This window comes from Sphaeramia orbicularis, chromosome 5 (assembly GCF_902148855.1).
Source record: "Sphaeramia orbicularis chromosome 5, fSphaOr1.1, whole genome shotgun sequence".
Classification (NCBI taxonomy): Eukaryota; Metazoa; Chordata; class Actinopteri; order Kurtiformes; family Apogonidae; genus Sphaeramia; species Sphaeramia orbicularis.
Genome location: NC_043961.1, coordinates 8,597,625 through 8,616,587, shown reverse-complemented (window position 1 = coordinate 8,616,587; position 18,963 = coordinate 8,597,625). Strand labels below are relative to the sequence as shown.

The 18,963-nt window shown below is 34.4% G+C and overlaps 1 protein-coding gene across 2 annotated transcripts; it reads left to right on the top strand.

Annotated features, from left to right (window-relative positions):
- Positions 1-8,367: 8,367 nt before the first annotated feature.
- LOC115419170 (probable peptidyl-tRNA hydrolase 2) lies at positions 8,368-14,708 on the top strand. Of its 2 annotated transcripts, none has more exons than XM_030133821.1 (7): positions 8,368-8,541; positions 9,767-9,878; positions 10,976-11,047; positions 11,162-11,236; positions 11,455-11,552; positions 14,243-14,357; positions 14,445-14,708. In XM_030133821.1, the coding sequence occupies exons 2-7, from the start codon at positions 9,771-9,773 to the stop codon at positions 14,529-14,531; spliced, it is 555 nt and encodes a 184-aa protein (XP_029989681.1). In that variant the 5' UTR covers positions 8,368-8,541; positions 9,767-9,770; the 3' UTR covers positions 14,532-14,708. The 2 variants fall into 2 exon arrangements, with proteins under 2 accessions (XP_029989681.1, XP_029989680.1); XM_030133820.1 differs by having other exon boundaries at positions 8,369-8,548; positions 9,770-9,878.
- The last annotated feature ends 4,255 nt before the right edge of the window (positions 14,709-18,963 follow it).

The window sequence follows — 18,963 nt, the reverse complement described above, 5'->3', positions numbered from 1 at the left end:
TCATGTTCTCCTCAGCAGAACCAACCCCAGCTTCTACCGCATGTTTTTCTTTTCTTTTCTTTTGCTGTGACATTGGAAAGCAGCAGCTGTTCATTGACTGAAGGTACTTTCTTTTTTTTTTTTTCTTTTTTTTTTTTCTCTGTTTCTTGCTTTTTGTCGTCCTAACGTGGACGTCTCTAGTCACTGGAAAGACGTTAAAGGAAAAAGCCTTCCATGTGAATTAAATGGGATATTACCGTCGTGTGCATCAGTGTTTGATCATCTAATTTTGTCGGGTTATTTTCTATTTTTTGTTGTTTTTTTTAACATTCCCTTTTTCATTTTTTAAAGGAGCGGTGTGTTAAACTATTGTCCACTTTGTTTTACTCCACACTGTTTTGGTTTGTTCTTTCAGTGGCTCAGCTTCATGGTCTTCAGTCCAAACTGGTTCTAGTTCGATTTAAAGGGGTTCTATGTAGTATTAATATTCCAAACTCTCAACGCTAGGAGGAAGTCATGTTCCAGAACACACTTAGAACCAAAACCACCCACAGATGCACAGACTGTATCAGTGACTGAAGTCTGAATCGGATTGATTACACACATCTGTATCAGCTTTTTTGACATTTACTCAAAATAACTCTAATAATCGTCACATGTTGCATCAGCCGATACTTTACATCAGGGGTCTCAAATATGCAGCTCGGGGGCCAAATCCAGGCCATCAACAGGTCCAATCCGGCCCTTAGAATGAATGTGTGAAATAAATAAATTACACTAAGATATTAACAATTGTTTTAGTTCAGGTTCCACATTCAGTTCAATTCAATCAGTGAAATACGACCATAATAACCAATAAATGCTCACAAATCCACATTTTCATCTTTGTAAATGTAAAGATATTCATGTAATTTTACTGTATTTACAGGAAAACAAACTATCATTTCACAAAAAACTTGAATAATCTGAAAAAATATGAACAACCTGAACTGTCGAAAGTGTAATTGTACCAAGATATTAACAATTGTTTTAGTTCAGGTTCCACATACAAACCAATATGATCTACAGTAAAATAATAATACCATAATAACCTACAAAAAAACAATGACTCCATATTTTCTTCTCGGTTTGATGTGAAAAAAATAATATTATTATGCCTTTAAATAATTGTCTTTGTTTTAGTCCAAAAAATAACTGTATATTATGAAAATATTTACATTTACAAACTATCCTGTAACAATAAAATGTGAATAACCTGAACAAATATGAACAACCTGAAATGTCTAAAGAAAATTAAGCACAATTTGAACTATTTTGTGCCTGTTACTAAGTGTTTGGTGTCATTGTAGATCCGATCCATAATGTACATGTAGAAATGATAAAGTCGAGGCAGAATATTGTTAAAATTGCACTTTTTTTTTCTCAAGAAATTTCTTTTTTTTTCAGGTTACTCACATCTTTTTTGTTTGGATAATTTATAGAAGTAAATATTTTTCTAATTTAATGGGGGTTTTTGCACAAAAACAAAGACAGAAATTTGGAGTTGTCATTATTTATAGGTTTTTATGGGGTTTTTTTGACTGGAGATCAAATCAGGCTGAATGTTGAACCTGAAAGAAAATGAGTTTGAGACCCCTGCTTTACATTATAAAAAAAAGCCAGTCCTTCTATTTTTATCACTTCTTTTCTTTGACTCTAAAAGTTGTTTCTTCACGGTTCTCATCCCATCTGGTCACTTTCTGATCATTTCGTCCAAGGCCTAGTGCTGTTAGTTTACAGCAGAGTGACTCACTACTCCCTCTAGTGGACACATTAACCCATAAAGACCCAGTGCGACTTTTATGGCCGTTCCAAAATTATTACTTTTTCTCCATATTTATCTTTTCTTAAGTCATTTAGCACCCTTTATTGTGACACTATCCTCTGTATTTTGTGTTTTTTCAGTGAATGTCAGGTATTTTCCTATATTTAATTCACTGATCATGTCACCTGCATCAGATCAGTGTCTTTTATAAACGTTCAATTGACCAAAAAACCTCATGGAGTTCGACAAATAACAGTGGATTTAGATGCATTTTTTACGTTCAGTTAAAGTCACTTTTGCTTCAGTTTTCTCTGTTTTGATTAAAAAAAAATTTAAAAGAACTTTGGATTAAGTCTGAGATTTTAGAAACACCTACATATTATTAAATTAAATATTGGAAATTACATAATTTTAACTGAAAAGTGCAAAATGCAGAGGATATTATTATAATAAATGGTGATAAATCACTTAGGGAAGGTTAAATACAGAGAAAAATTGATTACAAAAATAGTTGTAGGTCTTTAAGTGTTAAAATAAATTAAATGAATATATTAAAAGGAAACTATGGAAGAGGATTAGGGCCACTGGAAAAATAAAAATTAAGGTCCAATATATTTTTTTTTATTATTATTATTCTGAGAAAAAAGTTAGAATTCAGACTTTTCTCAGAATTTTGACTTTAATTTCAGAACAATAAAAAAAAATTAAAACAGTCACAATTCTGAGAAAAGTCAGAATTCTGAGTCTATAATTATAATATTATGTATTATTATAATTCTCAGAATTATAATTTTAAAAATATATTGGACCTTTTGTTTTTTCCAGTGGCCCTAATCCTCTTCCATAGTTTACTTTTAATATATTCATTTAATTGTGGCTGTTTTAAATATTTTTTTTATTATTGTTCTGAGATTAATGTCAAAATTCTGAGAAAAGTCTGAATTCTGACTTTTTTCTCAGAATAATAATAAAAAATATATATATATTGGGCCTTCATTTATTTTATTTTTTTCCAGTGGCCCTAATCCTCTTCTGTAATAAACACATTGTACTTTGGATTTTGTTTAACAGAGGCAACACAATTATTATTTTTTTTTTTTAACAATTAATTGAGTTCTTTTAGTGTCTATTGCCCTGCCCTGTTACAGTCAGAGCCCAAACTAGAATAAATCATTTTTCCCACATATAATTTTGCAGAATATAACTGTGTAGTTCCATAAAACAGCTTCTCCAGGGCGCTGGTATCACTGTTTTACCAAGAGCAGGTCAAAGACAACCTATCTACACCGTTTCAGAACCCGACCTTTTCTTCTGTTTTTCTTCAGTTCAGTTTTTCTTCAGTTCAGTTGTTTTTTCTTCAGTTGTTTTTCTTCAGTTTACTGTTATAGATGCAGGACAACGTCATCAATGACCAAAAACCCCTTAAACTGATCGAACGCATCATCGGATCATGGAGCTCAGTTCGATGTAGAGGTTTATCATTTCATGACCTAACACACACAAACAAACAACTAATGACTTATATGAAGACATGGTTGTTGCGTCAAACACTGTTCGTTTAGTCCAAGTGAAGGCTCGGTGATGGAGACGAAGCCGTCTGAGGGAAAACTGTCATTAGGCTGTACACATGTGGAGATGTAGAGCCGGCTCTGCAAGGAGCAGCTATGAGGAGGTTTCTTATTTTAAGTGTTAATATCATTGTACATACCGATTGAAGATGTAACTGTAGTGATTTAACCTGTTTAATAAGAGAACGTGCAAATTCTCACAGATGCTGATGTAATAAAGTATTCAGAAATGTCCATCTGGTCCATTTTTTGAGTGAATTTATATGATCATTAACTTATGCTGCGCTCACACTGTAGGTCTTAATATTCTATTTGGATTTCCTGCAAAAAAAAAAAATCAGATTTTTTGTGGTTCAATTTTTTTTTTTTTTTTTAACATATTTATCATTTTTTGGTGCAGATTTAAGTTGCATTGAACATTTGAATATTCAATTTCAGAGGCACTAAACCCATTCTTCCCACCCCCTCACCCTCCCACCCCTGGTCCTCCATAATATACTTTTTTTTTTTGTTTTGCTTTTTATTGATTTCCAATACACAAACATATAAAACACATCAACACATACCACACTATTTGCACAATAAAATGCAAACTAATCTCACTGCACACACATACACACAAAACTGTTCATGAGAAAAATAAAATAAAAATAATTATAAAAAATTATATAATACTAGTAATAATAGCACACACACACACACACACAAAAATGGAAAGCTGTCACACTCGATAGCTTTACAGATGAGTATAATCTATTGTTGCTTGAGAAAATCCATTAGGGGTGTCCACACCTCTTCAAATTCTTGTGCTTTACCCTTAATTACATACGTTAACTTTTCTAATGTGGCACACGTTGCCATCTCTCTAATCCAGGACTGTGTAGAGCACAGGTGTCAAACATGCAGCCCGGGGGCCAAATCCGGCCCACCAAAGGGTCCAGTTCGGCCCTTGGGATGAATTTGTGAAATGCAAAAATTACACTAAGATATTTACAGTCATTTTAGTTCAGATTCCACATTCAGACCAATTCAATCTCCAGTGGGTCAGACCATTAAAATACTATCATAATAACACAGAAATAACGGCAACTCCAAATTTTTCACTTTGTAAATGTAAATATTTTCATGTATTTACACTAAAAGTCGAATTTCGCAAAAAATGTGAATAACCTGAACAAATATGAACAACCTGAAATGTCTGAAGAGAAATAAGTGCAATTTGAACAATTTTCTGTCTGTTATTAAATGTTTTGTGTATTTGTAGATCCAAACTGATCTGTAAGTTCTAATGTACATGTGTAAATGATAAACTGAGGCATAACTGTAAAACTTACACTTATTTTTTCAGTTTGTTCATGTTATTCACATCTGTTGAAAAGATAGTTTGTAGATGTAAACCTTTTCATAATGTAAATATACTTTTTTCGCTCTAAAACAGACAAAATTTTGGAGTTGACATTATTTCTATATTATTATGTTATTATTTTACTGGTTCGGCCCACTACAGATCTAATTTAGCTGAATGTGGCCCCTGAACTAAAATGAGTTTGACACCCGTGGTGTAGAGGATACTTCGATTTCTCTCCAAGATAGAGCAACTATCCACATAGTTGATGATAGTAATAAAAAATAGCAAAGTACTCATAGAACAAAAAAGGTAAAATAATAATTAAAAAAAAAAAAAAAAAAGAAAAGAAAAGCAAAAAAAATACAAAATAGCACACCCTTCGAAATTATTATTCACCAAAAATTACATAATGTGTCTTCAAGAGTGGTTAAACATAGTTTTTGGTTTTTAATTAATCATTTTTATTTTTAGTTACAAAATCACAACAACTACAAGAAACTATAGGTCATCAGAAATAAAATAAAATAAAATAAAATAAAATAAAATAAAAATAATAGGCAAAAACAAAAACAAACAAAAAAAAAGACAATAGTCACAAAGGAAAAAAGAAACTGATAGATGACAATAGACAGGAACAGACAAAAATCATGAGGAAAAAAGAAATTATTAATTAAAACATTTATGTTGTTCTGTGTTTCTGTCAGTAAAAGTACTCCATACACCCTGTGAAACACCTTTCAAAATTATTGTTCACCAAATATTCCATAATGTGTCTACAGTAGTGGTTACACACAGTTTTTCTTCAGTTTGACACTGAAGTTTCAGGTGTTATTTCCTCCAGGATCCAGCACTAGAACAGTGATTGAATAAACAGAGCAGTGTGAAATAATACCACACCACCACTAGATGGCAGTGTTCATTCTGCTGTCACTATGGGGACCAAAACCAGCCTATTACTACCATGGCAACAAAATGTTTACCTCTTAGCATGTAGCCTAGCTAGAATGTGATAAATAATCCAGCTAATGTTTTAAAACCTGAAAATATTTCACTTGTTTTAAACAAAAAAGTGAAAAATAATCATAATAGCTCCCACTTAAATGTAAAAAATAGAATGTCTGCCATAGTATGTTTTATAAAGTCGATAATATGATATAAATAAAACTGTACAACTGTAAAGCTGAATTATCTACAGAAGAGGATTAGGGCCACTGGAAAAAAACATAAAATTGAGGTCCAGTATTTTTTTTTTTATTATTGTTATTCAGAGAAAAAAGGCAGAATTCTGACTTTTTTCTCAGAATAATTTTTTTTTTTTGGACCTTAATTTTTGTTGGGTTTTTTTCCCCCAGTGGTCCTAATCCTTTTCCGTATTTAGCTGTTGATGTAGCTAGCTTAAATATGTATACTTCTGCTTAATACCTGAATTAATTTGTAAATGAATTAATACGTTAATAAGGATTTTTTTTTCTTTCATTTTATTTGAGCCATTTAATTATTTAGCATAGTTTTATTTCAGTGTTTGCTTTTTTGTCCTGCTACTTGGTGATAGTTAATGCTGTTATTACCTGATGTCAGACATTTTTTCAGTACCGCATTAGATTTGTTTAAATGGTTTGCATTGTTATTTACCCACAAAAACAACAACAAGACTTTAAACTATGGACAGATAATTTACCCACGATTCAGCACAGAAGAAAGAAGATCTTTGGCCATGGATAATAAATCCTCAAATGTAATATTTCTGTTTCTATCGTGATTTGAATTATTTATTTTGATCTAATTTACTTCCAGCTGTACCTGTTTTAATTTTTTTTTTTTTTTTTTTTTTACTGACATACCTCCTGTGTGTTTTATCATTATTATTTTTCCCAGGCTTTTATTTTTTCTTTTCTTTCAGTTACTTCTTAGGGTTTGAATTCTACACAAAACCAAACTGATGCGATGTGATTCAGGTGAATCTGCACACTGAACATTTCTGCTGAAATTATGTTAAACTATTTAGTCCAAAATTTTTTCTTCTTTATTTTATGTAAGTACAATCGTTTTTATCCATCCAGGAGTGGGGTTCAACTGAGGACAAAAGTGTAATTATCTGAGAGAATTTATTGACCTATATCTGAAAGTAACAGTCTTTATTAAATTATCTGAAATGCAATTTAAAGTTTGGTAAAAGGGATGAATATTTGGCTAAATACTGTTTTGTTTTGTTTCGTTTGTTTTTATAATTAGTGATACAGTTAACAAGACATAGTGGACAGAAAAACTACAACCGCAAATAAACTAAAGAAAAATCAAGCAAATAAACAAACCAGCAACAATGACAATATCATATTACGATGAAAAAGATAATACATATGGATTGATCAGAGGCGATAAGGAAAAGGGGAAGGGGAGAGAGTGAATGAAAGAGAGAAAGGGGGGGATGAGAGGGAAAATAATAATTACTATAATAATGATAATGATAAGGACAACAACACATAGTAATAATACCAATAGTCTGATTTGCTAGTATTATTGTGGTGGTGGTAGCGGCGGAGGCAGACACAATAACAGCAAAAATGGGCTAAATAATTAAATATTTATAATAATTTATATCAATTACAATCTATCTGAGTTTATATTTATCAATGTAAATTAATATGGCTATGGTTAAATACTATTAATAGCTGCGAAAAAAAACAAAACAAAACAAAAAACAACTATAACAAGGAACTGGGGGAAGGAAACGATTCCACAACTGAAGAAATATTTCAAATAGAAACATTAACACAGACTGAGACTGGAAGAGCCACAACTGGAGAAAAATGGACAAAAATGGACAATATTTATACAAAATCAATAGATTGACTGTAAATCAATAGACTGTATGTAAATCTGTGTCATCAGATTTTGAATTATAAAACACTGTGAATTTCTAGCACTGATTTTTTTTTTTTCTGCACTGAAATATAGTATCTGAATTTTTTGCAACTGAATTTTTGCAACTGAATTTTTGCACCTGAATTTTTGCATCTGAATTTTTTTCATCCTAAATTTATGCACATAGTTGAATTCAGAGACAAACAATTCAGATACTTAATTTCAGTGCAAAAAAAAATAAAAATCAGATACTTAATTTCAGTGCAAAATAAAAATTCAGATACTTAATTTCAGTGCAAAAATTTTTTTTTCAGATACTTAATTTCAGTGCAAAAAAAAAAAAAAATCACATACTTAATTTCAGTGCAAAAAAAAATTATTCAGATACTTAAATTCAGTGCAAAAAAAAAAAAAAAAAAATCAGATAATTTCAGTGCAAAAAAAATCAGATACTTAATTTCAGTGCAAAAAAAATATTCAGATACTTAAATTCAGTGCAAAAAAAAAAATTTTAAAAATCAGATAATTTCAGTGCAAAAAAAGTTCAGATACTTAATTTCAGTGCAAAAAAACATTCAGTGCTCCACATTCATTGTCTTTTATAATTCCAAATCTGATGACACAGATTTACTTCCATATGACTGTGGCTACTCGGGCACATTGTGCTCGATTGCATTCCTTTTTTCCCTCTTTTTTTGTGCTGCTCTAATTGTTATTGATAAAAGTGAATAAAAGGTGACCTAAACACTCCTCTCATGTGTGTTTGTGCGTGTGTGTTTGTGCATGTGTGTACATTCATGTGTGTACATTCACAGAGTGGACACAGGGCGGCATTCTGTACCAACAAACCCAACCACCCAAAATGGAGTAAGGCTAAATAAGAAAGACAACCCGCTGAATGGAAGTCCACGTCTGAAGACACACATTTGAGCAATAACTGAATTTTTCATTTGCGAGATCAAGAATAACCGTTAACTGCAGGAGCAGGTAACTAATGTGGGAACTTAGCGGACTTCTTCTACTAGCTAGCCGAGGCAGTTAGCGATAGCGTTCGCGGCTAATGCTAACTAACGCTAGCTGTCAGCTAGCATTGTGATAGCATCTATTGAGAGGCGTTACCCAGTAAATTACACAAAATAACACCGAGCGTTATTAGCTGTTGTTGCTAGATCAGTAGTGTTATTTTCCCGACCGCTGAGCTTTATTATTGCATTCTAACGTTGATTGCATTGTGTTTGTGTGCTGAATGGGCTAACATCTGTCTGCTGCGCACAGCTAGCATAGCTGCTACATGTTTTCAATCAGTTAACTTTGAGCCTGTTTTATGACACAGCTATATTTTTACAATGCTAGCATTTAGCTGCGGCTCTGTTCTTATGGCTCCTATTGTTGTTGATTAATAAACTGAAGTCACACACTTATTGTATCGTTGGAGATGCTTAAAAAGAGATGAGTTAAACTGAGCTCATACGGTTACATAATTACAAAAATGATGTAATAATGGAAATATGTAAGATGATTGCAACGTAGCATCCCAGGCTGCAAATGTTTGGAAGTTAGAGAAGCGTATTATATGGACATGTCCTTTTGAATCAGCAAAATATTAATCAGTTCATTATAATGCATATTAATTTGATTATGTCGTATAGGTGCCTGCCTGGAGAATCCGCTTAAGAAGAGTGTGACGTACATAACATCAGAATATAGACAACAATATATACAATATACAATATATATTGTTTTATATGAGCATTGTTGTTATGAAATGGGCAGAGTTTATTTATGATATGTATATTACTGCCAAGAAATGGACAGTTTATTTTTTTTATGCATTATTGTTATGAGATAGTTTATTTTTATTTTGATATGTGTATTATTACTGCTATGAAAGGGACAGAGTTTATTTTAATGTGAAATGCTGCTGCAAAATGAACAGAGTCTGTCCTTGATATATGTAGCAATTTTGTGGTTTCTGCATAGTCAGAATTTAGTCTGTTATGTGTAGGATTTTTGAATTCCTTATGGGATCTGACAGGACTTTAGGGTAGATAGAATTAAACTTAATCCCGCTCCTTCTCGAATGTTTGACTTCCTTTTTATAGAAATCCTTTTGTTGTTTGGTTTTAATGTTATATTTGAAATGAATAAACAAACAATACGAGTGAAACTGCACAGTGTTCATAGATTGCTTTATTTGTTGGATGTCAGAATGGAGCCATCAGAGCAGTCGGACCCGGACTCAGGCTCTCAGGAGATCAACCCTGTGTTCCTCCAGCAGCTCAGAGAGCTGGACATCCCAGAGGAAGCAGCCAAACAGGTGGGACAGAAGGGGGACTCCTGGAACACACATTCACATTCCCGTTACAATTACAACGTGAAATGACATTGAAACTAACAGATTTATTGTCAACATGATGACTAACCCATAAAGACCCAAACAGCTTCTAGCAACCAAAATCTGAAATGTTTAATTACTTCTGATCCACTAAATCTATTAATACGCCAAAATAATTGGTGTCATCAGATATGACCCATTTGGACATTCAGAGGCTCTGTAGTTTCCGTGGAAACACCGTCATCTTCTACAACATTGATTCACCAGTAAAACCCATGGAGTTGGATCAATGACAGTGGATGGAGACACTTGGTTTTACATTCTGTGATTTATATCTTTGCTGAAAAAGCCCCTTTTTCTTCAGTTTTCTCTGTTTCTGATATAGTAACGCTCAACTTTAATCTGATTTTTAATGAACATTTACACGATCAGTAAATTAAATATAGGGGAAAATACCTGAGTTTTCACTGAAAAAATGCAAAATACAAAGGATAATATTGTAATAAATGGTGATAAATCACTTAAGAATGGTTAAATAGAGAGGAAACATTTATTTGGGAAGTGCCACCAAAGTAGCACTGGGTCTTTATGGGTTTAAATAAAATATTATGTTAATTTTAACCATTTAATCCATCTGCCATGAGCTTTGGTGTAATGTGTTGTAGTTTAGCGCTTAATACTTCTTCACTGTATTATACTTCAGTAAGTTGTAATGCATTAGTTACTTAAAAACAGGAAAGAAAAGAAACAATCCTTAATAACATTGGTTTACAGTTCTTTATCATCATAGAAACATGTGAAATTGAACATTTACTGAAACATCACCAGCCTAAAGAAATAGAAACCAACATCACCTGAATGATTCAGGATGTTAAATTTCTGTTTTTCAGTTTGTATTTGTGTTGGAGTCTGTTTGTGATTGTTTATGAAGGAAAATGCACAGAACACAGATCACTTTGAAATGAGAATGGTTTTTAAAGTCATACATAAAAGCTTGAACTTGAATAAATATGATTGTTGTAATGTACCAGAGGATTTGAACGCTGACTTCTCTGACCTTCTCCATGTCTTCACTGCAGGCGCTTCTGCACACCCGGAACGTGTCTGCAGAGGAGGCGGCCATGTACTACTTCAACAAGCTGGAGAATGAGGTGCCCATAAGCTAGCCTTAGTCCCCACAGGTACACTATGGTACATGAGACCTGCTGCACTTTGTCCAAAGCCAAATCTCAGTGTGTCTGTCTTCTGTCTGCTCTGACCCTCAGGAAGAGGCTGATGATGACCTCATGTTCAAAATGGTGTTTGTTGTGAATATGGACCTGGCCATGGGAGTGGGGAAGGTCAGTGTGGGCTTTGTCTGCTACATCTGCACATCTGTCCTAAAGCTCATGTTTTTCCACATATTTGGCATTTGCTCAAATGTGGTTCCATGTCTCTTTTCTACAGATTCAGTTTGTATTTTTTATATTTGATACTTCCCTTTTTCAAGTGATTTATTTTCTGCTGATCTGAATCTGCAGCTCATGTGTCCACTGTGTGTGTTTGTACTTTTGTACAGGTTGCTGCCCAGGTCGCCCATGCCGCTGTCGGTCTGTACCAGACTCTGCAAGAAAAGAACAGCTGGAGGGAAATGGCCTGGAAGTGGGATCACACTGGGTAAGAGGGCACAGGATGTTAGAGTAGAGCTGCAGTGACATCACATGTAGAATAAGGTCCGTCCACAACAGGTTCTGTCAGACTGACTCTATGATAATGCACTAGTCTGTTTTCCACTGACCCTCAAATTGCGTGACTATAACTTGCGCATAAAAATTTACCTAATGGAAAAACAACAATTTTGCCCAAACTCTTGCTTTTTGATTCAAAGGTTTTTGCTCTGGCAAGAGGTGGTTTTTCGGGTGTAACGCAAATGGTATATCATGCAAAACTGCAATGTAAAGACCTTTTTCCGCTACTAGAGTCATGTGAATATAAAAGATTATATATTGACGGATGTTACAACAAGCGAAGAAGAGTTTTGAAAGAAACAATGCGCGGTATGTGTGGACACACCAGGAAACCCCGTCATTTTTTAATTTGGTACAAGATAGAGGAGTAATGTATAATAATAGGGATTATATTTATAAATCAACACCATATTTGCATTCATTGTCATGTTTATGGAATGACTTCTGATGTCATCTCGCGATAATAAATGAACAAATCATTGCATTTGTGATTTAATGGAAAAACCGTCATTACACACTTTTTTTTTCGACATTTAGTAAATATGGGTGAAGTTTTGCACATATGTCCAATGGAAAAGCGACTAGTGTTGTATTATTCAATAACTTGTTTGGAAAATAATCCTAATGACATCATTCATTGCTGTCCTTGTCATCGTATATCGCTGTAAAGAAAGAGTTTGAAACCTTTCCAGTCAGCGTTACAGTTCTTTAGGTGGATGGTCTTTTACTCCTCAGTGCTCAGTTTAGTGTCAGTACATATCAGAGTGAATACAGTAATATTTCATAAGAAATGATGCAAAAATAGTTTCAGTGAACAACTTTACCACTATATAAAACTAATATTATGAAGTAAGTCAGATATATTCTTTTGTAGAGTTCTGCTGTTCAATAAAAGCCCAGGAGGCTGTGCTTTAGTGAGTGAACGGCTGAGGGCCAGAGCTGTAACCCCCGTAGCTCAATGTTTTCGTTGTCAGTGCCAGGGGGAAGGTTATTGCACCAGCATCTTCTCTCATTTCAGTTGCTGTGTCAATAAGTTTGCAGTGAAAGACACATTTTTTCCCCAATAACTGACACAATTTCTCTATGTTTAGTCTAGAATCACAGTATTTGTAGAGTGGTAACATCGACGTTCAGTTCATTCAACAAAACAAAAGTTATACAGAAGTTTTGATTAAGTGTAGTAATATCCATGAAACTCAGCCAATGATAATAAAGAACCACAACTCTGTTGTAGAAAGTGTCTTTTACATCTTTATGTAATGACAGATCAGGTGAATTTAACCTGCAAGTGTCACTAACTGGATCTAGTTAGGATGATAATTAATACTAATAACTGAGTTTTAAAAGTTTCCATGTGTTTTTCTGTTCAGTTTATTTGATATGAGCTTAACGATCATTTATTTACACACAAACCAAACTTTTTTTTTTTTAAACCTTCTGTTTTATGGGTTTTTTCACATGTAAAAACAAAGAACATGGTTCCGTTGTCTGATCAAAAAGTCAAACAAATGGACAAACATGTGGAACAAACCCCCCCACTCTGGCACACATCCCCTCCAGATTACAGGAAAGACAAAAATATATAAATACAAAATAGAAGTACAAAATTCCCACTTTAAATGTTACACAAAATAAATAAATAATAAATAAAAAATAATAATAGTAATGATTAATCGAAACTGCTAAGGCACACCAGTGCTGTATAATAATATACTCAGTCAAGAGAAACATGACAGATTGTACTATTAATATAGATCAGAAAAGGCACAAACCATACATCTAATGATTAATAATAAGAATGTAGTAATTTATTGGCATTGATTTTGATGTAAATAAGCTTATTGCTGAAATGCACTGTGCATAGAAATGAGTGAGAATGTAATTTACCAGTAGAAGTGAAGGGGGTGCATTAATAGAACTGCATTAACAGAGTGTCAGTCAAATGGTGGAAAATGATGAAATATGACAGTGGTTTATTTTTAGCGTACATCTGAATGAATTAAAGTATTACTATTATGCAAAACAATATTATGATAATAATTTGTGATTATTGTAATGGGTTCCTGTTGTTTTTGTTTTGTTTTGTTTTTGTATAATGTTTTTTTTTTTTTTATTGACATTCAGTATCAAACATTCCCATTCAGTACATCACATTTACATATCGCATACATCTGTTGTCTGCTCTAAATGCCAGAATAATATTTTTATTTTATGTCAAATAACCAAATAAAAGAAAGGAGAAAAAAAAGAAAAAAAAAACTATGAACAAGTAGGGAGTGATCTTCTTTTCCATTCAGCACAATCACTGATTTGTGAAAACAGAATCAGGCCTGTAGGGTGTGACATAGTTGACCCAGTTTACCCAGTATGAACCAAATTTCTCCAATTTGTGATGAACAAATGCTGTTATCTTTTCCATTTTATAAATGTCTATTGTGATTTCCATCCATTTGTTTGGGTTCCTGCTTTTTTAATTCTTGAGATCATTAATTCATGCAGAAATAATAGAAGAACTGAACAAAAACTGTAATTCTATCATTTTCTTGCATGTTTTAATACAGTAAAAAAAAATGAAGTCAGTCCACGTGATTGTAAATGATGTTCTTGGTGTTGATTCAGAGCCAAGAAGGTGGTGGTCCAGGGCACCAATGTGGCCCATCTACTGGAGCTGCAGGCTCTGGCCATGAGCCTCAGTCTGCCCACGTACCTGGTCCAGGACGCGGGACTGACCCAGGTGAGAGAAGCCGGGTTCAGAGGTAGAACACTGTCCCGTCCTCCCCAGGGTTCTGCTGTTTGTAACCGTGGTTCTGCTGTTTGTCAGGTGGAGGCCGGCTCCCGCACCGTCCTGGCCATCATGGGTGAAGAGGAGATGGTGAACAACGTCACTGGGAGTCTGAAGCTGCTCTGAGGGTCTGATCCTACAATGAGAAGGGGTGGGGGGGTGGGGGGTGGAAACGCATGGCTCTGCAGTACCACCGTCCAACCAGCAGAGGGCAGCATTCCCCAGCAGTACCCAGAGAGATGGCATGCAGGAGTGAAACGACCTTTGAAAAAAAAAAACGAACTGAAGAATGAGGGAAAACAAGACATGTCCCAACAGCAGAAAACAAACACTCTTAGCCATTTGTTTCCCTTTGGTTCTTTGTGTGAGACACGGTGTCAGCGCTGAGTGCAGGAGGAGAGAGGGAGACGCATCCTTCACACAGGAATAGATCCGAGGCAGTTGGCGTTTTTTTTTTTTTTTGTTTTTTTCTCCTGGTGACCTTTCTCTTTTTGAAACAGGCCACCTACTTAGACTGTAGTCCAACTCTGAATTCAGACACATCTGTTATTTTGTCCACCCTCTGATTAAGCAGAGCCTGACACTGTAGGTGGGTGACGAGTGTTGTAGTTCTTCTTATTAACGGGGTTGTTTAATCTGGGATAAAGGCACTTTTCCACTGCATGGTACCGCTACGACTCGACTCTAGCCACCTTTTGTCGTTTTCTGTCGGGCATAATTTGTGTTTGGAGCCCAGTATCAGGTGTTTTTATGTCTGTGAAAATATAGCAGGCAGCTGATTAGTCAGAGGGAATTGTCAGCAAGAAGAAGTCATAATTGTGTGAGATGAGAATGAACTAAAGCGAACGTTTTGATACCCAATAATCTAGTCACTGTAGCCTGTATAGAGCAGCGCAGTTCTGACGGCTGTTCACATCATGGCCCAAAACCAGAGGGAGTGTTTCTGCAACTTTTGTGTCAGTGCAGAAAATTCATTCCCTGATAAACAGAAAGGTTTAATACAAGTGTGTAGGGGTGTGTATTAGCAAGAATCTGGTGACACAATACGATATATCACAATACTGTTAACAGGGCAATATTTTTTGTTTTGTTTCTTTTTTTTTTTAAAGATTATTTCCTGGAAAAACTTACAGTGCAGCATTTGGATGAATAAAGTTTTAACACATGGCTTTACCAGTACAAACAAATCCACACAAATAATAAATAAATAAATAAATATGTTTTACAGACATTACAGTTCAACATCCTGCTTAAATGTTGGTATTCTATTGTGAAAAGAATACGTAGTGTTCAGTCCCTGAATCATCCAACATCAGAACATTATTTTTGTGCATTCCCAATTTAAAAAACAAACATTTGCCTCTTACAGACAGTAAAAAGTGCTTTTAGGATGCTTGAATTATCCATTATTTAACAAAACAGCATTATCAATTAAAAAAAAAAAAAACATTTATGACCTGCAGTATCACAAAAGTACTTTTGCAGTAAACAAACAACAAAATGCCCATGTGAATATAGAAATAAAAGCTGGAAAAACAAAAAAAACAAAAATGAACCTCCGCCTTTTCTGCATTTGAATAAATGGCTAAAAATATCGATACAGTACTTTTAAATATCTGCACAGTATCATAAAGTGAAATATCGCGATACCAATATTTACTTACACTCCTGGAAGTGTGTCACAAATGAAAAACACTTTTATGACTTTTGTTTTTTTAAGGTAAATCCCATTGGCAGAAGTAAGACTTCAGCCCATAAATGAACTACATCACAGTCACATGACTTAAACGTCACCACCACTAAGCTTCCAACTTTGTAGTTTGATTTCATGCCTTTACCTTTTCTACAAAGACTTTTCCTGTTAGAAGTTCGACACCACACGGCTGTGACAGTGAACTAGTGAGTAGATAAGTGACTGTGTTTGGTGTAACGATATTAAATGTCCCCAACAACTAGTCTCATAGATGCGTTTATTCAAAATGAAGGAGTTTGCTGTTTACGTGTATATTTTAACGTGTTAACGACAGACAATGTTTCAGACATTTAATCAGAAACCATCAGCTTTGAAAACATTGGAGTTGTTGAAAATGCAAACTCATCTCCGCTGGTTTTATGATCAACGATTATATAATAACCTTCAAAACCTGGATGTTAAATTATGGAGACACACTCATCCCAGGGGTTGGATTGGACCCTTTGGCGGGCCGGGTTTGGCCCCCGGACCGCATGTTTGACACCTGTGACTTACATTAACCCTTGCCTCTATAAACATCTCAATAAAATCTGAAGATAAAATGTAAACATGCTTTTTTTTTTTGACCTGGTTTAAAAAAAAAAGCACTCCCTGTTTGTACATGTATGTTAACAGGCAGGTCTTGAGCGGTCGAGTACGGTGTCGACATGGACATATGACAGCGGTGAGCAGACGCATCGACTGAGGCATCTGCGTCTATACGTCTGCGTCTAGGGTTTCATGTGCTGTTGCTATGTGATCGGCTTCTGTGTCTGCGGTCGAAAACAAGCTAGAGCCGAGTCGCTGCCATGGGGTGGAGAAGCTCCAGCTCATTCTAATTCTGCCCAAACAGATGTAATATCTCCCTGTTTTTTGTCCTGACTGAAAGCTAATTCATTACCTGATAATCTGTGATCACTATTTTTGATGTTGACATGAAATTGTGTCTGTATGCAACTATTCTCCCAAAGACCCCTATCCCATAGTTACGGAAGAGGATTAGAGCCACTGGAAAAAAATACATTAAAATTAAGGTCCAGTATATTTTTTAAAATTATTAGTATGACAAAAAAAAGTCAGAATTCAGAGAAATAAGTTAGAATTCTGAGAAGAATAGTCAGAATTCTGAGATTAAAGCCAGAATTCTGAGGAAAAAAAGTCAGAATTTTATGGAAAGAGGACAGAATTCTGAGGAAAAAAGTCAGAATTCTGAGGGAAAAAAAAAAAAATCTAAATTCTGAGAAAAGTCAGAATTCTGAGGAAAAAAACTCAGAATTCTGTGAAAAAAGTTTGAATTATGAGAAAAAAGTCAGAATTCTGAGGGGAAAAAAGTCAGAATTCTGTATTTTAAGTCAGAATTCTGAGGGGAAAAAGTCAGAATTCTGTGATAAAAGTTAGAATTATGAGGAAAAAAGTCAGAATTCTGGGTTTAAATTCAGAGTTCTGAGGAAAAAAGTCAGAATTCTGAGGAAAAAATGTCAGAATTCTGGGTTTAAAGTCAGAATTCTGAGAAAAGTCAGAATCCTGAGGGAAAAAAAGTCAGAATTCTGGAATTAAAGTCAGAAATATGAGAAAAATGTCAGAATTCTGGGGAAAAAAAGTCCGAGTTCTGAGATAAAAGTAAGTTTTTTTCTCAGAATAATAATAAAAATATATATATCGGACCTGATTTTTTAATTCTTTTTTCTTCCAGTGGCCCTAATCCTCTTCCGTACATAGTTCAATAATATGATAAAATGGATTAATTTGCTCTATTTTGTATATGTATATGCCTGTCGGGGCTGTACGCTGTATAATCTGTGGTGTGCCATCCTTAATATTATGCACAGTTATTGGACCTTATTCTATGTGTTTTCTTAATGCAAAATAATCTTGGTTCTAATGTTTGGGTTCACTTGTAGAGTTGGAGTGTGGACGAGGGAATGTGTTTAAATCTGTTCCAATGTTCTGTAATAAAGGCCTGAGCTGGGCCGGACATTATGCACTCTGCCTGCCTCCACTGGATCCATCCACTGCTCAGTTTAAAGTGTGTGTGCTTTCAGAAAACACACATGACAGCTGTGTTTCAGTATTAACACAGAAAGACCCACAGCTACTTTGGTGGCACTTCCAAATTAATTTTTCTCTATATTTAGCCTTTCTTAAAAATGGGGTAGGAGATGTTTTCCTGGAGCACCTTCTACTATATTACTAAATAAACTAAATAAATAAACTATATTGCTTAAAATCCCCTTCACACCCTGATTACAACTAATTAATTAAATGCTCTAACATGGGGATCAAACTCATTTTGTTTCAGGTTCCACATTCAGCCTAATATGATGTAAAGTGGGCCGCACCAGTCAAATAATATAAATAGTAAGAGTGAAAAAAGTCTAATTCTGTAATGAAAATAGTCGCTTTTCCACTGGACATCTGCGGAAAACTTTACCGATATTTACGAAATGTCGAAAAAACAAGTGCGTAGTGTCGGTTTTTCCATTAAATCACAAATGCGATCATTTATTTACTATCACAAGATGACACGAGAAGTCATTCCGTAAACATGGTGACAAACGTAAATATGGTGTTGATTTAAAGATATATTCATTATTATTATATATTACCCCTCTATCTCCTACTAAATTAAAAAATTATTCATTTTCCTGGTGTGTCCACATATACCGACACGTTTCTTTTTCTTCTCTTGTAACGTCCGTCAACATCTGTTTTTTTAATTCACATGACTCTAGTTGCGAAAAAAGGTCTTTCCATTGCAGTTTTGCGTGATATACCATTTGCGCTACGCCTAAAAAACCACCTCTTGCCAACGCAAAAACTTTTAAT